Raw genomic sequence first — 26,550 nt, 5'->3', positions numbered from 1 at the left:
AGCAATAGGGGCCCTGTAAGTAACAGTGGTTACCACTTCTGAAAATGACGAAAATTAGTCTGGATGACCCAGCACTGAGGGAGAGGGGATGATAAGGGAAAACAATAAAAACGATCAGAGCAGAAGTAGAAAAGAGTGATACGGAGCAGAGACACGTCCACGGCATCCACGCCACCACCAGGCCACTGTAGCACAGTACCAGGTGTGGCGTCAGGAGGTAAACACAAGACACTCTGGGATTACAGACCCCATACAGCAGCAGGCCTGCCACACAGCAGAGCAGGGCACAAAAGGCTCAGGGACCATGACCAGCAGCAGGCATGGGATGTGCCGCTGAACCGCCCAGGGTCTCAGCTTTCATATCTGTTAAATGGATATGACCTTTCCTGCCCAAGAGGCCCTCCCCAGGGCAGGTGTGGGGACCTGAGGGCTGCAGCAAGTGAAGTACATGAAATGGTGAAGAAGCAAGGGAGGAGGGTTAAACCGAGAACCACTCAGGGAAGTCGGAAGCCAGGCACATCCTCATCCAAGCAACGTGTGGCACAGTTCAGTAATTGCTGATTTCAGGCACCCAAATAACAAGACCCTTTGGCATCTCCAGGCACCAGGCGCTGGGGAAAAAGCCCCAAGTTATGGTCCCCCTTTCCCTGCCTGTAGAGGACAGGGCCCACACCGTACCCCACAGAAGCCCAGGATGTCTCCCCAGGACTTCGGGCTCCTAAACAGATGATTGGGCCCCTGTCACCTATGTGTGTTGATGGCCACACTGTTCCCTTCCTCAAATGCCATCCCCTCATCACCACCTGACCCCCCAGGTCAGCTCCTCTGGGGAACCTGCCTTGGCTCCCACCCTCCTCAGGCCCCACCGCCCCAAGCTGCCCACACCCAGCACTGGGCAGAGAGAACGGCTGCTGGGCTCCATAGCACTGACCCCACCAGGCTAATGCTTGGTGGTGAACATCAATGGTGGCCACCAAAGCTGGCAATTTCCCTCCTGGACACTCAGTGCCACTGTGTTGTCCCTGCTCCCAGTTAGGCATGGCCACATGACTTGCCTTCGGCAATGAGACATGAATAGAGGTGACCATGTCCCCTCCCGGAAGCAGCATTCCATTGCCAGCACCCAGGCCTCCCCGACCTCAGCAACAAAGAAGCACATGAGGCTGCCACCCACCAGCAGAGCCAGCCAAACCCACCACCTGGAAACAGCACTGGCTGACTGGTGATGAAGTCAGGCTGGGAATCAGAAAGAAACAACTGATGAAGAGGACTCTCAGCCAGCACTCATTCCCAACTATGGGCAACTGTGTGTCCCCACGAGGAGATTTAGCAACACCTGAAGACCTTTTTGACTGTCACACTGAGGAAAGTGCTACTAGAATCCAGTGAGGAAAGGGCCCCTGTAATGCACAGGACAGCCCCTAAAACAAAGAATTATCCAGCCCCAAACGTCCACAGTGCTGAACTTAAGAAGTGGGATACACACTGAGCCACTGCAGGGCAGATCACAGCCCCCAAGAGTCTCTGGATCCAGAGTGCATGCTGAACGAGTTGTGAGTAAACCTGTTTCCTCTGGCCTCTGGGGGCCGTTTGTCACTGCAGCCTAACCTGGCCTATCCTGACTAACAAGCACTCTTTCAGGGACACAGCTTGTGCCTTGTGTCTACAGCCCCAAATTCTTAGCAAAACACCTGCCACGCAGGCATTTGGAGGTGCAGCTTGGAAGACACCAGGGGGAGGCAGCGGCAGCCTCTCAAACCCTCCCAGGAGGGACCCCAAATCTCCAAATGCCAAGGCTTGACCTAAGTCTGCCTTTGCCAGGCGCCCTTCCTCAGCTGGCAAACTCCTGCCCACCCACCAAGAGCAGCTCAAGCGCCCTCCTCATCAAGAGGCAGGAATCATGGCTTCCACTTAAGACTGCTCCATGCTCGGCATCAGACCATGAGCCCCTCGAGGCCAAAGGCAGCTCTTTATTTCAGCATCCCTGTGCCCCCTGCAGACCCTGGGCCTGGCAGGCTCTCTGCAAACACTCCCCGAGTGCTGCCAGGTTTCTGGGCCAGGCTCCAGTCCCGTGTCCCCTGCCTGCCTGCTCTGTGGCATCTTGGTTCACTTGCTGATTGTTTGGTAATTTGGATTTTCCTCCTATTAACAGTGCCAGAAACTGAAATGGCCCGATATAAAGACAACATATGAACAGAATTTTAAAGCCAGTACAAATATTTGAATTGTCTGAACAGCTCTAGGGAAGAACCAGATAAACTGGAAGCTGCCGTGTGTCTTTTTTATTCAGTGGGGGCATCTTTCCTTTGACTGGGGAGTCACCAACCACCTTACCTGAAGACCCTCCCCCAGTTTGGGTGCCCCACCCGGGGGAGGCAGGCAGAGCCCAAGGTCCGGGCGCCCCTCAGTGCAGGCATAGCAGCCTGAGTCAGTGCACTCCCTCAGACCCAGAACAGCTTCCAGGGGTGCCTGGAAGCAGCTTTTCCCAGTGAACAGGACACGAGTGAGAGGCAGAGTGGGTAACCCACCTTTGGCACCTCCTGGAGAGGTCATCAGAGCTGCAGGGGCTGAAAGCAGCACAGGGACTGAGGTGCCTTTGAGACTCCCCTCCTCGATTCAATTTTCAGGAAGGAGGAAGGCAGGCGAGGGCAGGAGATCACGCAAGGCAGTGTTCTGCCACATCCCAGGGGTCGCCACTTCAGATCGGGAATCATCCTGACCTCTGGCTGATCACAAATGTTAAGTCTATTCCCTTAATGGCTCTCGACTTCCCCGCTTTTTAGTACGAAAATTCTCGACTTGAAATCGTTTTTGAGTCTTTTACTACCCCCTTGCAGATGCAGTAATTTTTCTTTCCCCTAATTAGGGATGGGACCTAAATTGTGGGAAGCAGGAGAGTGAGCTGCCGGGAGAGGGAGGTGGTGGGGGCAGGCTGGCAGGCTTGGTTCTAGCACCTCCTCCCCTCCCCACCACCCCCACTCTCCCATCCCCATCAGCCGGCCAGCCTCAGGGCTAATGATTCAGTTGGTTCTCTTCACAGCAGCTTCTTAATCCCAAGAATGCAAAGTCGTTGAGTATCAGCCTAATGAGCGAGGTAGGCTACTGCGGGAAGGGAGGCAGAAATTCCCGTGACATTTCCCTCCCTTGGACTCACTGCGGGAGGGAGAAGCCTGCTCAGGAAAGCCTGAATTGTTCTAGCACCTGTCCTCAAGGTACCCCACGCTCCTAAAATAGCAGCACAAGTGCGTGTGTCCCCAGCCTGTGTTCTGGATGCTGACACTCTGAAAGGCTGTGTTCCAGAGAAGACTGAAAGACTTCACCCAAATTCTGCTGCCAACACTCCTTACCTGGCCTAAGGGCTGGGGGCAGCTCCTGGTCCCTGGATCTCAAGCTCTTAAGGTTGAGTTGTCTTTGCCCTGCTGCTGCACCTTCAACCACAGCCAGGGAGAGTTTCCTGGTCTGATTTTGGTCTTCTCTGTCAAGCACTGGGCTGGCCTGGGAGCAGAGGCGGACCCCAAACCGCAAACCCTGCCCTGAGATGCTAGCTGCCACAGCGCAGACCAGTGGACTACATGCCACGCCCTCTGGCGGGTGTGCCACAGGCCCTTAAATAGGACAAACACCTGGGGGACAGAGGAGGCACAGGGAAGTCTCAGTAGAGCTGCTGTGTGAGCCAGGCCCCGGAGGGGAGGGAGACGGAAGCTGCCAGAGCATGCTGGAGAAGGCCTGCTAAGCACCAGGAGAAGCAGAGGCAAAGACCAGGTCATGGGCACTGGGGTTTCCTGGGCCCCTCTGGCCACAAGCATGAGTCAGCCCTGACCCCATCTCAGAAAACTTAAACCACAAGGCCCCTTACTTGAATATCTCCCTGGCCCCTCAGATATTTTCAGGATGGCAGGTCAAAGGAAAGTCCCAAGGTGTCAGGTCACTTGGGCTCTGGCCTTGACCTTGACCCAGTCCCTCCCTTCTCAGTCACAGATTCACCCGCAAGCCCTGAGAAGAGCAGGGTAGGAGAACACTGTATTCGCTTCCCGTTGCTGCTGTAACAAATCACAAGAGTAGTGGCTAAAAACAACACAAATGTATTATTCTCTTAGGGTTCTGAGGTCAGAGGCAGGCTTCCTTTTGGAGGCTCCAGGGAGAAATCGATTCCTTCACTTTCTCTAGTTCTACAGGCTGTCCACATTCCTTGGCTTGTGGCCACAACACCCCAACCTCTGCTTCCACTGTCACATCTCCTCTGACCCTCCTGCCTCCTTGTGATTACACTGGGCCCACCCAGGTAATGCAGGAACATTTTCTATCTCAAGACCACTCACTCATTCACATCTGTAAGCCAAGAGCAGTGGCACGTGCCTATAATCCCAGCTACTTGGGAGGCTAAAGTAAGAGGATCACTTGAGGCCATGAGTTTGATGCTGCAGTGTGCTCTGATCCCACCTGTGAATAGCCACTGCACTCCCGCCTAGGCGACATAGTGAGACCCCCATCTCTAAAAGATAAAAATTTAAAAATCCCATCTGTAGTCACGTCACACTCTTTTACCACACAAGGCCTAGCACATTCACAGGCTCTGAGGAGTAGGACCTGCTGTCTTTGGTGGGGAGTGGCAGGGGCCTTACTTTGCCCACCACAACCCAAAGGCTCCCACAGCTCTGCCCTCCTAGGGTTCTCACTCAGACACCGCCTGGAAGCATTCACGTGTCAGGCAGGAAGGAATGAGGACTCGTCAAGAGTTCGTAGGGGGCTTCAACAGTCAATGAGGAGTCGATGGGGAGGAGCCCAGCATTCAGCTTTGCACGGTGCCTGCAGATTCCCAAAAGGCACTGGGTACAGCCCTACATGACCACAGGGGTCCCTGATGGGAATCGGGGGGAAGAAGCCTAGGGAAGGGATGTGGGGGAACTGGGTGCTGGAGACCAAAGGCTCCAGGCCTGGAAGCCTTGACTATAAACTGGGGAGCTGGGTGATAATTACTGACACTTGGGATCATCCTGAGGTCCATGAGCGGTGCCCAGGCACCTGACCCTAAAACAGGCAGTGCTTCATCAGCTACCCAAGACCGTCCAGTTTCAGAGAGAACTCCAGGCGCCTGAGCATGACCCAAATAAACGAGAGGCTAACGCCCATAATCCCCGGGCTCTCTCCTTCCCCGCCCAGGCCTGCTCTCCCTGTCCCAGGAGGAAACAGGGACACAGGAGGTGGTGGCGGGACTAGTGAGGGCGAGGCACTCTGCCCCCCTCACACCGGATCTCAGCAGCCACTGGGTGGGTATAACGGTTTCATTTTTTTTTTTTTTTTTTTGAGACAGCGTGTCCCTCTGTCACCCAGGCTAGAGTGCAGTGACAGGATTTCAGCTCACTGCAGCCTCGACCTCCCGGGTTCAAGCGATTCTCCTGCGTTCAAGCAATTTTCCCGCCTCGGCCACCCAAGTAGCTGGGACTACAGGCATGTGCCACCATACTCAGCTAATTTTTGTGTTTTTAGGAGAGACGGAGCTTCCCCATGTTGAACAGGCTGGTCTCGAACTCCTGACGTCAAGTGATCTGCCTGCCTTGGCCCCCTAAAGTGCTAGGATTACAGGCATGAGCCACTGCACCAGGCCTCTTGTTTTATTTTTTGTAGAGACAGGGTCTCACTATGTTGCCCACTAGGTTGCTGGTCTCAAACTCCTGGGCTCAAGCAATCCTCCCGCCTTGGCCTCCCAGAGTGCCAGAGTGCTGGGATTACAGAGGTGAGCCACTGCGCCCAGCCCATCACCTCTTTTCAAGTGGGGAAATTCAGAGCAGTTCAGTTTCCTGACCAAAGACTCACAGCAGATAAGAAGCAGAACCACAATCTAACCCCATCCAAATACCAGTAATTCCCAGGCTCCTTCACTCCCCACCCAGGCCTGCTCTTCCCAAATCTGTCAGGAAACCCTCCTCATCCCACAGCACTGTGTGACTTCCTGCGGAGAAAAGGGACCTGTGTTATGGAGGTGGGGCGGGGGGGCACCAGGTCTGTTGGGGATGAGGCTTCTGGGATTTCTGGAAGAGGGTCGTTCTGGACAGAGCTGCCTCTCCACCCAACCACCTGCTGCCCCAATCCTCCCTCAAACCTTGACCCCAGGAGGCCCGAAGATGGGTGCCATTGCCCCAGGGGCCCCAAGACCTGAGGAGCAGCCCCGGAGCAGGCCTGAAGTGAAGGTCCCAGAAGGCACTTCCTAAGGTCCAGCCTCTGGCATGTCAGGACGCTATGGAATAGACATACCCCGGGTAATCCAGCCCAGAAGCCGGGGGAGCAGGCACCCTGTTCCTCCCCTCTCCACAGGGTTGACAGTCCTTCTGTCCAATAGCAAACCTTCCAGGCAGAAGGAGCCCTTCCTATGAAGTAGATTTCAGCTCAACCACAGGAAGAGTTTGCTGGCTTCCACAGGAAGGCAGTCGAGATGTGATGAGCACCCCGTGATAAGAAGGATTCAAGCAGATGCCAGATGCCCACAGGCAGAGAAGAGAGGCCAATTGTGGGGAAGGAAGCAGGGCTAATGTTTTAGCAGCCCCACCCCACCTCTAAAGGGTTCTACCAATGAGACAGAGATCAGCTGGGTCACAGGACTGCAGCTCATGAGAACGGTAGGTCAGCTGGGCCTCTGGAGGAGGTGAGAACGAGCCTGGGGCCTCAGAGGACCCCAGTGCCAAGAGTCAGCCTCAGAGCCAGCTCTTGGCAGACAGGCACACCCCCCATCTTCTTCCTGCCAGCCTCCAGGCCTGTCAGGCTCTGCAGCTGGCAGCCATGGCTACAGTCCCCAAACAGCTGGAAGAACCCCTCAGAGCCCCACGCAGGGGGTCACAGCTGCCACCAAGCCAAAGCCAAGAGGCAGGACCCTGGGCATTAGAGAGAAATGTCAAAAGAAGGATGCAGAATTCCAGAAGGGCAGAAGAACTGAGGCCAGCACGGGCGGCCTCCCACTCCCCGAGACACACAGCTCTGCGGAGCAGGCCACCAGGCAGCCTCCCTGCTGTCCCTGCACACACACTCTGCACCTTCTGCATCTGAAACGCAGCTCGTCACCTCCCAGCCGCTGCCCAGACTCACCCCTTGGGCTTCCCTCACTCCCACCACTCAGGCCTCTGCAGCAGGTGCCTACCTCCTCGCCCAGCAAGTCTCGCCCCATCTGCTCCTAGCACACCGGGCTTCCTGCCCTGCCCCTACGGGTCGGTTCTTTCACACTTCTGCCCACCTGCCCATGCTGTCTGCCCCTAGAACGCCCCCATCCCTGCCTACCATGGACAACATGGGAAGCCTCTTCCTCGCACCATCCTCTCAGAGGGCGGTCCAAGAGGAAGGACACGGAGGAACCCAGGGTACTGGAAAGGGCAGTCGGACCGAGACATGAAGGGCCAGCACATTGTGTATCCTCCTGACCTGAACGCCTCCCACGTGAAGGACAATCCAGAGTCCACTCTGTGCCAACCCTAAACATCCAGCCCATATCCCTGACTGGTGTGCTAGCAACCATCCTGGAGAAACCCTACTTGTCAGGATCAGAACTCAGATAGACAGGAATGAGCCCCAATTGCAGGGGGTGGGCAGTGGGGGCTTTTCTTTTCTTTTTTTGGCCAGCGTTTTCTGGAACTAAATTCTTCCTGATGAGGAATAAAACTCCAGGGACAGGAGGAATGTCTGGGGACAGGAGGGGTAAGACGACTTCTGTGCCAGTTTGGTTACCTGGGCCAAGAAATGCCTTTTTTCTTTTTTTTTTCTGAAACTCATCTGAACTGGATTTTCGGTCACTTGCATTCAACAAGAGCCCTGGCTGCTTCAATGTCCAAATCGAAACATCACCTTCCATCATTTCCATCACCAACCTGCGCCTCCAATCTTGAAAACAGACTCGTCCTGTAGCCAAGCCAGAGGCCCCCATCGTCCTCCGCTGCTCTTCTTCCTCATCCCTTCCTCCGCAATCCCTGTGGAAAGGTTTCCCTGGGGCTTGGAGGCAGCCAAGGGCCAGTGGTCCCTCTCCCAGGGAGATGGCTCACCATGTGCTGGGAGGAAAGGCAGAAAGAGGAAGGCAGATGGCCTCTCAGCTGAGGAGGGAAAAAGAGAATCCCCAATAACATAGCTGGCTGATTGTGTATAATTATGAGAGAAAAAGTTCTTTAAAATTAGCTTCCCAAATACAGACATAATTTCAAGTGTCCCTTGCGGTGTGATTACAGCGCCAGTCCAACAAATGTTTTACCGTCAGCACAGAATGCTCAGGCCCCCGCAGGCAAAAAAATAACGAAGCCAACAACAGCGCCAGGGCCAGACAGCTCCCACAGAAGCACTTCCAGCTGCCCAGGAAAGCACCAGGCCAGGAAGCCCAGCCCAGAACCAGTCTTGCTCCCCTCCACAGCTGGCCTCGGGCTCTTCCCAAGAAGGCACCAGGCACATCATTCTTCATTCTCTCTTTTTAATCTTCAGGGCCTTTGATGTTCAGACTCAAATGCCAAGAGCAACCAGCTAATGTCAACAAGGATGGCTTCACTTGCCGTGTCCCTCCTATGCTGGGCTCTACACATCGGTTTTCCCGTCTGGAAAACAGCATGGCCAGGCGTGTAACTCAGGACACTGCTGGAGGGTGGAATGAATGAGGCTGGCACATAGTGGCATCCAGTCAGTGTCACCAGCTCCTCCCCGAGCTCCTCCCTGCCTCCCATTTAACCTCATTCTTCAGATGTGGCACCTGACGCTCAGAAAGGCTCCAGGAACCATTCAGCTAGTCAAAGAAGAGCAAGGAAGCAAACCCAGCTCTGCCAAGTCCAACCTCCATGCTCTTGTCACACTGGGTCCTTGCTGGGCTTGAGGGATGACGGGAGGTGCCACTCCTGGGCAGCACTGGCAGGCCGGGTGCACTCGGACCTTGACTGCTGCTTGGCCCTCCTTGGGACCCTGGGTTTCGGCCTTGATTTTAAAGCACCACAGGCTCTGGCACGGTGTCCAACCCCCATGGCTCCCTTGTCCCCTAGACTCTCCACCTCATAGGGCCCCCCATTTTTACACAGAAGAGAGCCCAAGAACCCTTTTATAAGCAAGGCCCAGAACTGAGAGGAACTTATCTGAGTTCACAGAGAAGTCAAGTCAGGGGGAGATTAACACACTGTCACCAGGCACCCACGCTGAGCCCAGCATGGGGAGGGTGGGCACACTGGCATTCCCAGCCTCCACCAGCACCCATGGAAAGGCTACCACAGCCCCATTCCAAAGATGCAAAAATCGAGGCTCAGGGTCCCCCACAAGGACCAGAGTGCCAGGATTTTCCATCCAGGCCTCCTGACCCCCAGACCTGAGGTCCTTACGGCACCACAGAAGCCTGGAGCAGGAACCCAGGCGCTCTGACTCCCAGGTCACATCAAGCACACGTGAGCACACAGCCACACAGGCCTTGACATGGGTGAGGGAGGACAGCACGCCAGCCCCCAAAGCAGGCCTGACCCACTGCCTGGAGACAGAGCTCACCGGGTGGCAGTGCAGCCAGGCTAGGACCAGAAGGGAATGATGAAGGACCCTCAGCCAGCACTGGTCCTCAACGGAGCAATTTTACCCCCACTCAGAGGACATCTGGAAGTACCTGCAGACATTCTTGGAAGACGAGAGTAGTACTGGCATTCAGCGGGTGGAGGCCAGGGATGCCGCTGGGCACAGCTAACGGGCAGAGCCTGTGGGGAACCCAGCCAAAGCTGGGCCTAATGTGGTCCTGGCTGATGCCCACTGGGCCAGCCAAGCTTCCACCCCATGATAGCCAGGGCACCCTCTGCCCAGCCCCGCTGCATTCGACTCAGCCTCCAGGCACCAGGAGACTCCAGCATGGCAGGGCTCAGGCCAGGGGGCTGGACTGAAGAGCACACTCCCCTGCCTCAGCCGAACCCACCGGTCACACACTCACCCACCCCCCAGCCAGGGCGCCCCAGACCATAATGGTCTTTCCCTAGAGGAACCTCTGTCCCAGATCCGACTGCCACTTCACCTGGTCTTCACGACGATGCCCCCAGCTCTCCACATGCTCATTACCACACGACCCCTCACCAGCATGGCTCCTCAACAAGCAGGATGCCGTTCTGTGACCAGTCCAGGCCCACATGGGCTCAACACCCATCTGCTGACAGCACAATGGCAAATACCCAATCTGTGGAGCAGACACGACCCACGCCTACATGGACACGGCAGAAAGGACAACGGACAGTGTCCACAGGGTTCTAGGGCCTCCAAGGGCAGAGCTGAGCTGGGGTGTGCGGGCTGCCCTGCAGAGCCCAGCTCTCTGCCCTGGCCCCGGCGGCCAGGCCGTTTCGGCCCTCTGTGTTGTAACTGTGCTAGTCCTCAAGCCGCCCTTGGGGTAGGGGGATGTAGCCCTCCTCCCAGTCAGAAGTCTGCGTGCTCCAACATCATCTCCTCTTCCTCCACTCCCCAACCTCCCCTTCCTCATGAAGTCGGGCCTTGACCTCAGTCCTTTCTTCCCCGCTCTCAGCCCTGCACTCAGGTCAACAGTTTCCCTAAACCAATGTTTGCAAACATGAATGTGCCGTCTGTACTGGCACCTCTTGGGGGCCCTTTTAAAACACAGATTCTGAGTCTGTGGATACAGGGTGTGTGGCAATGCTGAGGAACCAGGAGTGCTGAGGCCACCGGCCCCAGACAGACAACATCCTGAGTAGTTGAGGAGTAGCTGAGGTGCTAATGAGTCCTCAGACCTGGATGGACTCTGAAGAGTCGATATCCACCGCCACGGTACTACCTAGACCACCACTGCCTGGACAATCGCAGCAGCCTCCCCCCGCCCAATCCCACAAGCCCCCAGCCTCCACCCAGCAGCCAACCTCACACACCTGCTATGGCTTCCCCAGCCTTCAGGGCAAAGCCCAAGCTTGTATGGCTTATAGGATCCTGTGCAATTAGGCCTCAAAGAGATCCTCACCCCAACTGCCAAGCTCTAGGCAGACTAAACTTCTCTCAGCTCCTGGGGCACTCCAGCCAGGCCCCCACCGCCTCGGCTCCACCTCTCCCGGGAGGAGGGAGGGTCTGGGGGCATCCAAGCTCTTACAACTGGGTGGTCCAGCAGAGGTCAGTCAACCTCTGTGAGGAGCCTCAGTTTCCTCCTCTGTTCTACGTGAGGATATGTGGGGCCTCCTCCTCCTCTCTCTTCCCTGCCTAGAGCAGTCCCTTGGGGCAGGGGATTGGAGGACAGACACTGGCAGGTGGCCGCTCTGTGGGTGACTTAAGAATAAGACAGAAGGGGCCGGGCGAGGTGGCTCACGCCTGTAATCCCAGCACTTTGGGAGGCCGAGGTGGGCGGATCACGAGGTCAGGAGATCGAGACTATCCTGGCTAACACAGTAAAACCCTGTCTCTACGAAATATGTAAAAAATTAGCCGGGCGTGGCAGCGGGCACCTGTAGTCCCAGCTACCTGGGAGGCTGAGGCAGGAGAACTTGCAGTGAGGCGAGATTGTGCCACTGCACTCCAGCCTGGGCAACTGAGCGAGACTCCGTCTCAAAAAAATAAAAAAATAAAATAAAAAAAGAAGATAGAAGGAAGCAAGAAGCAGAGCTGAATCACCGCCGGTATGGGCTTTTCCAAAAACTCACCTATGTCCATGGCTCAGAGGAGGCTGAGAGGGGACATCCTCCCCAGGCCAGCCTATGACGTCTCCCCCAGACCAGCAAGCAGTGCCAGGCCGCACACCACCCATACAGCTAAGTCACCAAGGGGGTGTCAGCTGGCTGCGGCCCCTGGGAGCCAGGTGAAGCCATCAGATTATCAGTGCATGCCCTGTGCTGGGTGCTAGACACAGACTCCTCATCTCCCTTCACACCAGCCCTACGATCGTCTCCCTGGCGGAAGCTTAGGGACACTCAATGACCTTCCAGGGCCACCAAGCTTCCCAGTGAGGCAGCCAGGACCCAAGCCACTGAACCCGCCTGCTCCATGTTCTTCACCACTTGACAAATGTATGTCCACACCTGCCAATCAGAGCGTGGGGACAGGACCCACTGCAGGCACAGGGAGAGGCAGCGGGTGCTCCTCCCCCAGCCAGCCCACCACTTCCTCAAGGCTCTCAGCCCAGGCTTCCAGGGGCTCCCCGCAGCCACCCACCTGCACTGGCCCTACATGCCCAGAGTCCATGTTTGGAGGACTCCTGGTTCCAAAGAGTCACGCCTTGGCACAGGCTTGCCCGCTTTCTCCACTACCTTCCATCGTCTGTGAACAAGCTCCCTGTGCCCTCAAACATACCTCTCAAGGGTCACCACCCGCGGAAAGCTTTCTTCTGTCTTCCCAGATAGAGAAACTTGCCCTGTTCCTCGAGCAGGGTTCATCTAACCCTTCACCTCCTGTCTCTGACTCCACACCAGATGGTGTCCCGGAGTGTGGGAGGAACTCAGTACTCCAGCACCTCACATGGTGTCTGAAACCCAGACCACAGCACCACCACCACAGTAATACCATCCACTGCTGACTGGGGCCTACAATGGGTTATTTGTAGTATTTGTAAATAAATCTAGCAGGCAGTGGAACTTTATACCATTAATAATTACTTCAACTGACACACCAACCACAGAAGTTAAGAAGTGCTTTGTTTATCCTACAGACAGAGAAACAGTCTCAGAGAAGCTCCACAACTTGCTAGACAGGAGCAGAAGCAAGTTTGACCTGGTCCCTCTGATTCCAAAGCCAGCTTCTGGGCCCTGTGGCAGGCAGCTGGAGGGATGGGAAGTAATGAAGCCGCCCCAGGGCACAGTCACAGGCATCTGGTCGTGTCTGGTCTTCGAGGCTGAGCACAGCCCCAGGGACACTGGGAGCAATGCTGTTCATTTAATATCATCAAAGGATAACAGGCATAGATAGGCCTGGGCGCCTTATCAGCACCACCCAAAGCTTTTAAAAGGGTCACCTAGAGTCACAGACTAGGTTTTTTTTTTTTTTACATAAATTCAACTTTTATCTTAGATTCAGGGGTACACGTGCAGGTTTGTTACAAGTATAATATGTGACACTGAGGTTTGGAGTTATGAATGATCTCATCACCCAGGTACTGAGCATAGCACCCAATGGGTAGTTTCTCAGCCCTTGCCCCCATCTCCCTTTCTCCCTCTAGTAGTCCCCAGTGTCTACTGTTCCCATCTTTGTGTCCATATGTACCTAAGGTTTAGTTCCCATCTATCAGTAAGAACATGCAACATTTGGCTTTCTGTTCCTGCATTAATTTACTTAGAATAATGGCCTCCAGCTGCATCCATGTTGCTGCAAAGGACATAGTTGTGTTGTTTTTCATGGCTGAGTACTATTTCATGGACTATGTTGTGGGGTAATTTGATGAGAGCCTTTGCCTCTCACCTCCTGTAAAATAAACTCAAACTGCATGCTGGGGCCTGGAAAGCACTGAGAAACCTGGCCCTGCCTGCTTCCCCATAGACCTGTCCTCCCAGGCCTTGCCCCGCCATGTCCTCCAGCCACAGCTCACCAACACACCAAGCTCTGGCTCCCTCCCGAGTCCCTAGGGCCTCTGCACTTGCTATTCCCGCTTCCCCTGTCTGAGATGATACAGCCCCAGCTTCCTGCAGCTGACTCCTTTCTGACCTGTCAGCGGCAGCCACAGCTCTCTCCTTGGGAAAGGCCTTCTCTGACTATGTGAGGACAGTCCCCAGACCCCTTCATATCACTGTTATCACTTCATTTTCATCCCTGTCACTGGTTGACATGTCTGTACCCTCCCCATAGCCCTCAAAGACTAAAATTCCAAATGACAAGACCTTGTCCATCTTGGCCACCATGAGGCCACATGCACCACGAGGCCTGGCACAGAGGGAGGTCGACAGATGTCTGTAAACAGCTCTGCAGGGGATGTAGGAGTTGTTCTAGTGAAGAAACACACAAGAACAACAACAACAGGAAATCCTGGGTCTGGATACAATCTGGAAACGACACATGCACCCAGCAGCACGACGAGGAGGGAGCGCAGGAGCTAGTCCTGGCTGCAGATTCACCACTGGTTTTCCCACTGAAAATCCCAAGGGCTCGCTCAGTTGGAATGTTCTAGAATGTAGGGGCTCGAATGTTCTAGAATATACGGGCTCCAATGTTCTAACATCCTCCTCTTCCAGCTGAGAAAAATGAACTTCTTCATGGAGGCTGGGTGTTGCCACACAGATAACACCAGGCCCCAATCCAGGAACAAAACTTCCCACCACCACACAGGACACTGACGCCACTGAGTCCCTTGGTCAGTCACCCACAGAGCCTTCTCTCTGTCAGCAAAGGCCAAGTTCCTGGAGGACCAGGACTGACAATACCTGGTTCGGTAGAGCTGGGCACACAGCGGGCACTCAGAAAAGCTTTCTGAATGACGACAGTTGTTCCTTATGAATCCGACTTCTCCGCCCCTCCCCATGCCCAGCCCAACACCATCTGGGCACCTGCCAGGTACTAATTCGGGAAAGGTCTATGGGCTGCTGGCCAATGCGCAGGCCCAAATCACACACTCCGTGTGCAGACATGTTCCCAGGGCTTGACCCTCCCCGTATCCAGGCCCTTTGCAATGACTTTGCCACCTCTGCCAAGGGGTAAAGTTTATTTTCTTACCCCTTGAATGTTAGCTGGCTTTGGGTCTTGTTTTGGCCAACAAACTGTAGAAACGCGAACAGGCCTCCAGAGGCCTTGGAAACATCCACTGTTAGTGTCAGGAACAAGTCCAGCAGCCTGAGGAAAGCCAAGAAGGAGGCCAGGTCATGCCCAGTGCCTTCGGTTAGCCAAAGGTCAAGCCCCAGGGCAGAGACCCCTTACCAGACTGCAAGCTGACTGCACACATACAAGGGATTCCTGGCAAGACCAGAGCTAAGCAGCAGAGCCCATAGAACTGTGGGATGAAAAACTGCTTATTGCTTAAAGCCGGTAGTTTTTAGGATGGTTTGTTATGCAACAATAACTGATAAAAACTTTTACCTACACGTAATGGAATCAGAAAGGGAAGGAAGACATTTATAGTCACAAAGATGTCCAATGCAGCTATATCTACAACAGCAAGAAAATGGGAAAAATCGGCCAGGCATGGTGATTCACGCCTGTAACCCCAGCACTTTGGAAGGCCAAGGTGGGTGGATCACTTTAGGTCAGGGGTTAGAAAACAGCCTGGCCAACATGATAAAAGTACAAAAATTAGCCAGGCATCGTGGCATGTGCCTGTAATCCCAACCACTCAGAATGCTGAGTCAGAAGAATCACTTGAACCTGGGAGGCAGAGGTTGCAGTGAACCAAGATTGCGGCCAGTACACTCCAGCCTGGGTGACAAGAGCAAAACTCCATCTCAAAAAAAGATAATTAGCCCCAAGTGTGGGCTGGGCCCAGTGGCTCATGCATATAATCCTAGCACTTTGGGAGGCCAAGGCAGGCAGATCACTTGAGGTCAGAAGTTCAAGACCAGCCTGGCCAACATGGTGAAACCCTGTCTCTACTAAAAATACAAAAATTAATGGCCAGGCGCGGTGGCTCATGCCTGTAATCCTAGCACCTTGGGAGGCCAAGACAAGTGGATCACGAGGTCAGAAGATCGAGACCATCCTGGCTAACACAGTGAAACCCTGTCTCTACTAACACTACAAAAAAATTAGCCAGGCACAGTGGCAGGCGCCTGTAGTCCCAGCTACTCGGGAGGCTGAGGCAGGAGAATGGCGTGAACCCGGGAGGTGGCGCTTGCAGTGAGCCGAGATAGCGCCACTGCACTCCAGCCTGGGCAACAGAGCGAGACTCTGTCTCAAAAAAAAAAAAAAAAATACAAAAATTAGCCGGGTGTGGTGGTGGGTGCCTGTAACACCAGCTACTTGGGAGGCTAAGGCATGAGAATTGCTTGAACCCAATTCTCAGGAGGCAGTGGTTGCAGTGCGCTGAGATCACGCCACTGCACTACAGCCTGGGCAACAGCAAGATTCTATCTAAAAAAAAAAAAAAATGGCCAGGCGCAGTGGCTCACACCTGTAATCCCAGCACTTTGGGAGGCCAAGGAGGGCAGATCATGAGGTCAGGGGTTCGAGACCAGCCTGGTCAGCTTGGTAAAACCTGGTCTCTACTAAAAATACAAAAATTTAGCCAGGCATGGTGGCACATGCCTGCAGTCCCAGCTACTCAGGAGACTGAGGCAGGAGAATTGCTTGAACTCGGCAGGCGGAGGCTGCAGTGAGCCGAGATCACGCCACTGCACTCCAGCCTGGGCGAGAGGGCAAGACTCCGTCTCAAAAAAAAAAAAAAAATTAGTCGAGTGTGGTAGCACATGCCTAAGGTCCCAGTTACTCAGGAGGCTGAAGCAGGAGGCTTGCGTGAGCCCAGGAGCTCAAGGCGGCAGTAAGCTATGATGGCACCGCTGCACTCCTGCCTGGGTAACAGAGCAAGACCCTGTCGCAAAAAAAAAATTAAATAAGTTTACAGTGCAATAAATCACAAGCATAGACATTCAGTAGATCTATTCTGAAGTAATTTAAAATGATCACTGTCTATTGTACTTTCTTTTTAAGTCCTTAGCTTTTAAAGATCACACTACAGTTATTTTTTATTTTTTTTATTTTTTGAGACAGAGTTTTGCTCCATCGCCTAAACTGGAGTGCAATGGCACGATCTCAGCTCACTGCAACCTCTGCCTCCCAGGTTCAACCAACTCTCGTGTCTCGGCCTCCCAAATAGCTGGGATTACAGGTGCATGCCACCATGCCCAGCTAATTTTTGTATTTTTAGTAGAGACGGGGTTTCATCATGTTGGCCAGGCTGGTCTTTTGAACTCCTGACCTCAGGTGATCTACCCACCTCAGCCTCCCAAAGTGCTAGGATTACAGGCGTGAGCCACCGTGTCCGGCCCCCCACACTACAGTTGTTTTATATGAAATTACATGTTTGAGATTTGCTTTAAAACAATATGGGGTCCAGGCACGGTGGCTCATGCTTAATTGTAATCCCAGCACTTTGGGAGGCCAAGGCGGCCAGACAGCTTGAGCCCAGGAGTTCAAGACCAGCCTGGGCAACATGGCAAAACCCAGTCTCTATAAAATCTACAAATATTCGCTGGGCATGGTAGTGCGTGCCTGTAGTGCCAGCTATTTGGGATGCTGAGGCAGGAGGATCGCCTGAGTCCAGATCAAGGCTGCAGTGAGCCATGATCACGCCACTGCACTCCAGCTTAGGCAACAGAGTGAGACCCTGTCTTGAAAAACAATAGTAATAAAATGGGGAAGGCCTGGCAAGGTGGTTCATCCCTATAATCCCAGCATTTTGGGAGGCTGAAGTGGGAGGATCACTTGAGCACAGGAGCTCCAGACCAGCCTAGACAACATAGTGAGACCTCATCTTTACAAAAAATACAAAAATTAGCCAGCCTTGTGGTATGCACCTGTAGTCCCAGCTACTCAGGAGGCTGAGGTGGGAGGATCAATTGAGCCCAAGAGGTTAAGGCTGGAGTGAGTCCAGGAAGTAAGTCCAGGAATAAGCCGTGACTGTACCACGGCACCACCGCACTCCAGCCTGGATGACAGCGCAAGACCTTGTCTCAAATAATAATAATAACAATAATAATAATAATAGTAGGGAAATAAAACAAGAGCAGCTATAAGTTAATAATGGTTAACACTTGGTATTAAGGGGGAGGGAGATGCTTATTTTATTATAAGCATGTTTATGTATATGTATTATTTTCATAATAAAGTATTAAATTTAAAAAGGAACAGTCTAAAGACTATATAAACATGGAACTTGTTGACACTACAACACTGGGTGCAGAAAGAAATCAAAACGCTCTATATACGAGGATTTCAACTGAGTGTTAGATACAAAAAGGGGAGAGAATATACAGAAAGAAAATGGATGGAGGGTAGAAGGATGATTTGTCTCTTGAAACTTTTATTTCATGATATTAAATTGTCTTAAGAGAGGACCAGGCCGGGCGCGGTGGCTCACGCCTGTAATCCCAGAACTTAGGGAGGCCTAGGAGGGTGGATCACAAAGTCAGGAGTTCGAGACCAGCCTGACCAATATGGTAAAACCCCATCTCTAATAAAAATACAAAAATTAGCTGGGCGTGGTGGCAGGCACCTGTAGTCCCAACTACTTGGGAGGCTGAGGCAGGAGAATTGCTTGAACTCGGAAGGCAGAGGTTGCAGTGAGCCAAGACCACGCCACTGCACTCCAACCTGGGTGACAGAGTGAGACTCCGTCTCAAAAAAAAAAGAGGACCAAAAATTCGGGAAAAACATGACACCCTTCATTTCCTTCAGCTGGGGCTCAACGTGAATCAAGGGCTGGCTGGTGGGGGGTCCCTCCCAGAAGCATATGGGACTCAGGGAGGGTAGATTTTGCTAGAAGCCACGGGAGGTAGCTGAGGAAATCCAGACTTGGCTGGGCTGTGGAGAGGACCCTCACCAGCCCGCAAAAGGCCCCAGTTCCCTGCCCCAGCTGGCCGTAAGGCAGGGAGAGTACCAGGTGAGAGGGTATCAACCAAGATCAATCCTCCCTAGTGCAAGAGTCCACAGCAGCAGCCCCTCTCTCAGATCAGTTTAGAGATAAGAGATGAGGACTGCCTCTAAAAACATCTTTAGCCAGAAAAAAAGAAAAAAAAAAAAAAAAGCTTTGAAAAGAACATAAATTGTAATCAGACTAGCCATTATCTGCTAGAAACCACCTCTACCAATTCAGTCTGCATCTCTTCTGATCCCCCAACCCACCCCAAAACTGGGCACTGATACCCCCATTTTCAGATGAGGAAAGGGAGGTCCCCACCTGCCCAAGCTCAGCCACCTGTCCTGGGTGCCAGGCTGGGCTCAGAAGCCTGGAAGAAGACTCGGGCCAGCACGCCTGATGGCCTCCTTCCCGAACAGCACCTGTCCTGGGGCCACATGCCCGGGGCTGGTGCAGGAGGTAGGGGACCTGCTCATGCTGAATGAAGCCCCTCCCAGCCTAGCCCTGGGGGGACAGTGACTTGTGCCGCACAACCTCTGCACTGCCAGGAGGGATGCCATGGGCTAAACGTTTGTGTCCTCACAATATTCAGAGGTTGAAACCCTAATCCCCAATGTGATGATACTAGGAGTTGGGGCCTCTGGGAAGTAATTAGGGTTAGATGAGGTCACAAAGGTAGAGTACCCAAGGTGCAATTAGTGCTCTTCTAGGAAGAGACCAGAGCATGCTGTCTCTCCTCCCGTCATGTGAGCACAGTGACAGTGCAGCTGTTTGCAAGCCAAGTAGAGAACCCTCACCAGAAGCCAAATCTACTGGCACCTTGGTCTTGGACCTCCAGGCTCCAGACCTGTGAGAAATAAATGCCTGCTGTTTAAACTACCCAGTGTGTGACACTTGTTACAGCAGCCCAAGCTGACCCAGAGAAGGAGAGAGAAAGCACAAGCCGGCAGGCCAAGAACTCCAAGAAATGACTGACAAGGGTTCTTTTTCGATCCTGGGGTTGTATCAGAACAGAAAAGTAAAGTTATATGAGCATATTATTTTCAGAACACTGACAGTTCAAAGTCAGTGTAGGTAAAGAATCATCTACAAGCTTTATTAAATGAAAATAAGTGAAGTGTGGCAGGGCCGTCACGTGTGTGCCTACATGCATCTGTCTTCATACCTGTCTGCTTGTAAACAGTACGTATCTGAGAAAACACACAAAAAGGTGGCAACATGGCTGCCTCTGGGGACTAAGAGTTGAGTGTGAGGGAGACTCACTTTGCACTATATGCCCTTGATATAATTTGGTTTGGAGATTCTTGTTTGTTTGTTTTAAACATAGGGTTTCACTATGTTGCCCAGGCTGGCCTCAAACTCCTAAGCTCAAGCAATCCTCCTGTCTCAACCTTCCAAGGAGTTGAGACTACAGGCATGCCACGCTTAATATGATTTTTGATCATGTACAGTAGTACCTTTTTTTTGAGACAGGGCCTCACTCTGTTGTCCAGACTGGATTGCAATGGCATAATAACTGCTCACTGCAGCCTCCCACTGATCCTCCTACCTCAGCCTCCCATGTAGCTGGGACCAGAGGCACGCATCACTGTACCCTACTAATTTTTTTTTAAAGAGACCCAGATCTCAAAACAAAAAAAAAGAAAAGAAAAGAAAAAGAGACCTGGATCTCACCATGTTGCCCACACTGGTCTTGAACTCCTGGGCTCAAGCAATCCTATTGCCTTGACCTCCCCAAATGCTGGGATTACAGGCATGAGCCACCATACCCAGTCAGTAGTGCTTTTTAACAAAAATGTGTTTAGTGCTATTCACAAGTCAGTTATGACCTTCCCCAAGAAACTGCAAGGCATTTCATGGGTCAACTCACCAACTTCTTGAACTTGGTTTCCGTTTTCACCAGCGGATAAACAGCAGCAACCCCTCCTCACAGCGTAACCTAACAGACCCAACCAAAGTGCTTCCCTGAGGTTTTCATTGTCCAATCTGACAGGTCCACCAGCCCCACCAGCAAAACCAGAAGTAATGGGTTCCAAACTCATTTCCCAGAGCCTCTGAGCTAGGAGCCCTCAAATAGAGACCATGGTGCAGGGCCACACAGCTAAACGGCAGAGCAGGGGTCTGAGCGCTGGTCCCAGCTTCTGCCACCTTGTGCAGCACCGAAAGGCCCATGAACTACTTCAGGGCTGTCCATGCGGCCACAACCAAGGCAGGGCAGAGTGGCTTCCCTTCCCGAGCTTCCCTCCAGCACTCCCATGCAGCTACCTCTGAGAATTCTGGAACACCAAGCAGAGGCGCCCGCAGCGGGTAAGCAGGCCTGGGGCAAGGGGCTCTGAGCAGGCCTTGCCCTAACCTGCCCCATTCGTTTCAGAAAGAAACCATGAGAGACCCACACTCTAACCAGGGCCTGTCACCCTGCACTTCTCCCAACCTCCAGCCCAGCCCCTTTGCCCGGGGCCCTCAGAACTGGGGCCTCGAGGTATGGAACATCCTGGGTTTGTGGCCACCAGCCACTCATCATCCATTTCCTCTCCCCTTCCGGGTGGAAATAGTCCAGCATGCCCTCCCCACAGTTCCCACCAGGCCTGCTCAGCTGTGAGGGGCCAGGGTCTGGCTTAGTACATCGGAGCGGAACGTCCTGGACAGGAGTGGCCCTCCCCCGACCAACACTCCCCTCCAGCTCCGACAACCCCCAGCCACTAGTTCACAGCTGCTCCAGGCTCTCAGAATTCCCAGGATCCAGCAGAAAGACACCTTCTCAACCTTTCCCAAGCAGGACAGGGTCAAACAGCAACAGGCTAATTGTGTTTACAAAACACAAGATTGTTTAGCTCCAGAACACTTCAGTGTCAAAACACCAAGGTTCTGCACAGCGACAGCGGGGCAGGGAAGACATGGTCCTTCTACCAGAACTCAGGCAGTCTTTCCCAAGGCCCTGAAAAACCCCAGCCCACAAATAGGATATCAGCCCTCCAGTATGCCCACCCACCCAGCCGGCTGCTAGGCGCAGCCAGGACCCTCAGAATCTGCCTGTGTCAGGCTGGCCATGGGAATAAGCCAGACTCAGGTTTAACTGAGTCACCAGGTGGGGTCCAAGAAGCCGCTTCGGGCCACCCAGCCACAGGGAGGCCCTGAGCAGCCCCCCTTCCAAAGCTTCCCACCAGCACTCCCACCCACCCGCCTCTGAGAATTCTGGAACCCCAAGCAGAGGCGCCCAGCAGAGGGCAGGCCAGACTGGGGCTCAGACTTGTGGGGCTACCTCCACTCCCTTCTTGGGAACATCGTCCTGGCCCTGGACTCTGTGCGCGAATTCTCAGGCCCTGTCCAGGTCTTTGCAAGCCAGTTCCAGAGCTGGAAGCTGAGGGAAAGCAGCCTCCAGCCTCACTCTGGCCAGCCACTGAAGCCCAGAATCAGGGAGCACGTCCACCCCCACCTCAGCTGCCAAACATCCCTCCCCTGCCTCTGGGGAACAGTCCCCCCACAGCATTCTTTTGGGGATCCACCCCGCCCACACTCAGGCCATGTAGAAGGGAATGAGGCACTGCATTCCCCAGCCCCAGCGAGAATGGTTCAGAGACAGGTACGTGGCCCAGGCTGACAAATCAGAGGCCACCAGAAGGAATCCCCGTCCCTGTGGACCTGGAGCATGAGGGATGGGGGGCCCTGGGGCCAACCCGACCAGCTCTGAATCCCAGCTCTGCCCCTACCAGCTGTGTGACCCCAGGCAAGTTACTTAGCCCTTCTGTTAGAAACAGGAATGCTAAAACCACCCCCCTCCCAGGGCTGTAATGCGGATCGAATGAGATCACACACCTAAGGAACGCCACAGTGCCTGGCTGAGAATAAGGGTTGAGGGTGAGGACTCACCTTGTACCATATGCGCCTGAGAATGAAGCCAATGTAAAAGAGACCAGGGAAGCAGGGAGGGGGCGGGGGGGAGAGAGACAGACAGACAGACCAGGCCCTATTGGACTGTCGCCTGAGCCCGAGTCTACCTGCACCTGAAGCCAGAATGCCCCAAGGATTTGACTCAGGAACCAATACATCCCCTTTGTTACCGAACCCGCTCAGCACCGAGGCTCCTGTCAGAACCCATCCATCCCTGTGACTCTAGGAATCAGCCATACAATCAACTTTCTGCTCAGATCATTAACTAACGAGACCCCAGTGACTCACTACATCTGTTGGTTGAGAGTGAGAGGACCGGAGCACACAGCAACAGAAACAGAGTTGCAGCCATGTGGCCCAGTCCATGGGTCTCACTGTCCACGGGGTCCCAGCCTGAAGCTCATGCAGAGGCACTCACAGAACTGCCCAAGTCCCAGATGGGTGCGTCAGGGAAGAGGCACCCACCCACTCCCCCACCCTTCCCAGGAGGGCGTCCCAAATCTAAAGAATTTCCTGCCGCATTTCCAGCAAGGCTAGGAGAGTCCTCAGGGCCCATCAACAAAAATAACTCATCCTGGCCAGGGATGGGGTCCACCAATGACGGCCCAGAACAGAACACACCCTGCCTCTTCACACTCCGAGAGGTTCCCTGGAGGCCACAGGAGATGTACTTGTGGGCTGCAAAGCTGTCAGCCCAAAGCTCTACATGTGTGACCCTGCAAGGCCGCCACTCTGAGCTGCAAATCCTCATTTGCAAAGGCCTCTTCTGGCTCAAAGGTTTTCAAAAATTACTCCTCTTTTAAGATTGTGACTCTCTGTACCTCACCCCACAGTGGAGGTTTACTCTGATACCACCTGACACAGGTGAGTGAGGGGCCACCTTCCTCCATCTTCCTTCCAAAGATGGCCTCTGTCCTGCACAGAAGGGAAGTTTGCATGTGCTGACCCCCTCCTATGCCTGAGCACAAGGCCACCTCTTACTGACAAGGAAATTAAGCCCAGAGAGGAGCCGAAACACACCCACAGTCATCCTCCTAGTAAGGAGCCGAGGCCAGGCACGGTGGTTCACGCCTGTAATCCCAGCACTTTGGGAGGCCAAGCCAGGTGGATCATTTGAGGTCAGGAGTTCGAGACCAGCCTGGCAAATGGGGTGAAACCCCATCTTTACTAAAAATACAAAAAAATTAGCTGGGTGTGGAGGCGCATGCTTGTGATTCTAGCTACTCGGGAGGCTGACGCAGGAGAATCGCTTGAACCCAGGAGGCAGAGGTGGTAGTGAGCTGAGATCTTGCCACCGCGCAAACTGATGTTTAAAACCCACCCCCAGGGTGATCAGCTATGAAACCCTGGGAAGGTCATTTACCCTCTCTGAGCCTCGGTCTCCACATACGGCCTCAAAGAGCCACATGTTAGCGCTCAGCACCACGTCAGGCACAAAGCTGGAGCTCCAGAGACAGGAGCCACTGCTGTTTCTGGAGCTAACTGTCCTTATAACTCTTAACAATGCAGGGCAGGGTGACTGCAGGCTTATGTGCATTTCTGGAGGAAGATTCCCCTGCCCCTGCCACCAGCTCCACACTACAGGCACCTCTGTCAGCTCCCCCAAAAGAATGAGGCACATTACTCACCAGGAGGGCTCCTCCTGATATATAGACAAAGGTCAGAAGCTGGGTCCTGGACTGGCCTCTCCATAGCTTCAGGCATCCCCAGAGCAGCCAGAGGATGGGGCACCCAAATCTCCACAAGCACAGGCCACAGCTTGTCTGCGCCCAGGTTAAGTTATAAAAAGCGTGCTTGGGAGCTGATTGTGCAGGAAGCAAAACCTTTCTCCAACACGATCCCAATGCCACTGGACACACTTTCCTGCAGGGAGGCGGCAAAAGCGTCTGGTGGTGAGGACATAACTCCTTTTCTTTTCAAGGATCCCGTGATGAATGTTAGGACTTTAAAATCTTAAAGAAAATAGGCTGGGCCGGGTGCAGTGGCTCATACCTGTAATCCCAACACTTTGGGAGGCTGAGGTGGCTAGATCACCTGAGGTCAGGAGTTCAAGAACAGCCTGGCCAACATGGTGAAACCCTGTCTCTGCTAAAACTACAGAAATTAGCCGGGCGTGGTGGCACACACCTGTAATCCCAGCTACTTGGAAGGCTAGGGGCCAAGAATCTCTTGCACCTGGGAGGTGGAGGGTGCAGTGAGCTGAGGTTACACCACTGCACTCCAACCTGGATGACAGAGACTCACAAAAAAGCAAAAGAAAATAGGCTGGCTAGGCACAGTGGCTCAAGCCTATAATCCCAACAATTTGGGAGGCTCAGGCAGGCGATCAATCGAGCTCAGGAGTTAGAGATCAGCCTGGCCAACATAGTGAAACCCTGTCTCTACAACAACAATGGCAAAAAAAGACAGAAAGAAGGCAGGGAGTGGTGGCTCACGCCTGTCATCCCAGCACTTTGGGACGCCGAGGAGGGCGGATTATGAGGTCAAGAGATCGAGATCATCCTGGCCAACATGGTGAAACCCTGTCTCTACTAAAAATACAAAAATTATCTGGGTATGGTGGCATGCGCCTGTAGTCCCAGCTACTTGGGAGGCTGAGGCAGAAGAATCACTTGAACCTGGGAAGTAGAGGTTGCAGTGAACCGAAACTGCACCACTGCACTCCAGAGCCTGGCAACAGAGCGAGACTCTGTCTCAAAAAACAAAAACAAAAAAAAGACAAAAAAAAGCTTTAGTATCAGTCAGGCCAGGTTCCAATCTAAGCTACCCGACCTGCTAGCTCTATAACTACTTGTTTGGGGCTTTTTTTGTTGTTCTTTTTTTTTTTTTTTTTTTTTTGAGACAGAGTCTTGCTCTATCACCCAGGCTGGAGTGCAGTGGTGTGATCTTGGCTCATAGCCATCTCTGCCTCCTGGGTTCAAGCAATTCTCCTGCCTCAGCCTCCTAGGTAGCTGGGATTACAGGTGTGCATCACCATGCCCAGCTAATTTTTTGTATTTTTAGTAGAGATGGAGTTTCACCATGTTGGCCACGCTGGTCTTGAACTCCTGACCTCAGGTGATCCACCTGCCTCGGCCTCCCAAAGTGCTGAGATTACAGGCATGAGCCACTGTGTCTGACCTGCATGTTCTTTCTGAGTCTTCATTTCCGTATCTGTAAGACGGGTGGGGGTGCAGAGCAAAGAGGAAATTTCACCCAGACAGAAGCCAGCAGTCCCACATCACTCTATTCCTCACAGAGAAACCCATGAGCTGCGTGCAGTAGCACACTTGTAGTCCCAGCTACTCAAGAGGCCAAGGTGGGGAGGATTGCTTGAACATAGGAGTTGGAGACCAGCCTGGGTAACATAGTAAGACCCTGTCTCTTAAAAAAAAGAAAAGAAAAGAAAGAAAAAGAAAAATAGGGCCAGGCATGGTGGCTCACGCCTGTAATCTCAGCACTCTGGGAGGCTGAGGCAGGCAGATCATGAGTTCAAGACCAGCCTGACTAACATGGTGAAACCCCGTCTCTACCCCGTCTCTACTAAAAATACAAAAATTAACTAGGCGTAGTGGCAGGCGCCTGTAATCCCAGCTACTCAGGAGGCTGAGGCTGGGGAATCACTTGAACCCGGGAGGCAGAGGTTGCAGGGAGCTGAGATCACGCCACTGCACTCCAGCCTGGGAGACAGAGCAAGACTCCATCTCCATCTCAAAAAAAAAAATAATAATGGCCGGGCGCGGTGGCTCAAGCCTGTAATCCCAGCACTTTGGGAGGCTGAGACGGGCGGATCACGAGGTCAGGAGATCAAGACCATCCTGGCTAACACGGTGAAACCCTGTCTCTACTAAAAACTACAAAAAACTAGCCGGAGGGCCTGGGTAGCTCAGTCAGTAGAGCATCAGACTTTTAATCTGAGGGTCCAGGGTTCAAGTCCCTGTCCAGGCGTTAAGTGTAGTTTTGACTTCTGCAGCATGTAGAAGTCAAAACTACCTAGCTTTGCTAGGTTTAACTTACTTACACCCTCCAAAGACTAAATCACATATTTGCTAGAAAATTTGGCCGGGCGCGGTGGCTCAAGCCTGTAATCCCAGCACTTTGGGAGGCCGAGATGGGCGGATCACGAGGTCGGGAGATCGAGACCATCCTGGCTAACACGGTGAAACCCCATCTCTACTAAAAAATACGAAAAACTAGCCGGGCGAGGTGGCGGGCGCCTGTAGTCCCAGCTACTC

The 26,550-nt window shown here is 53.3% G+C and overlaps 1 protein-coding gene and 1 non-coding gene across 5 annotated transcripts in view; one reads left to right on the top strand and one right to left on the bottom strand.

Annotated features, from left to right (window-relative positions):
* ITPK1 (inositol-tetrakisphosphate 1-kinase) overlaps positions 1–26,550 on the bottom strand; it is a 186,789-nt gene that overhangs the window by 147,463 nt on the left and 12,776 nt on the right. The window contains exon 2 of one of the 4 annotated variants that reach the window (XM_023205514.3): positions 14,599–14,715. The exons of 2 other annotated variants lie outside the window; for them this stretch is intronic. In XM_023205514.3, coding sequence (XP_023061282.1) covers positions 14,599–14,715 — 117 coding nt within the window. Of the gene's footprint in view, positions 1–7,850; positions 8,061–14,598; positions 14,716–26,550 lie in introns of those variants that run through there. One more of the 4 variants, XM_023205517.2, reaches the window with a different exon arrangement.
* TRNAK-UUU lies at positions 26,191–26,263 on the top strand. The gene has a single exon. It is a non-coding gene; the product is annotated as a tRNA-Lys (tRNA).

This window comes from Piliocolobus tephrosceles, chromosome 6 (assembly GCF_002776525.5).
Source record: "Piliocolobus tephrosceles isolate RC106 chromosome 6, ASM277652v3, whole genome shotgun sequence".
NCBI lineage: Eukaryota > Metazoa > Chordata > Mammalia > Primates > Cercopithecidae > Piliocolobus > Piliocolobus tephrosceles.
The sequence above is the reverse complement of the archived record's forward strand: the minus strand, read 5'-3'. Positions and strand labels throughout refer to the sequence as shown.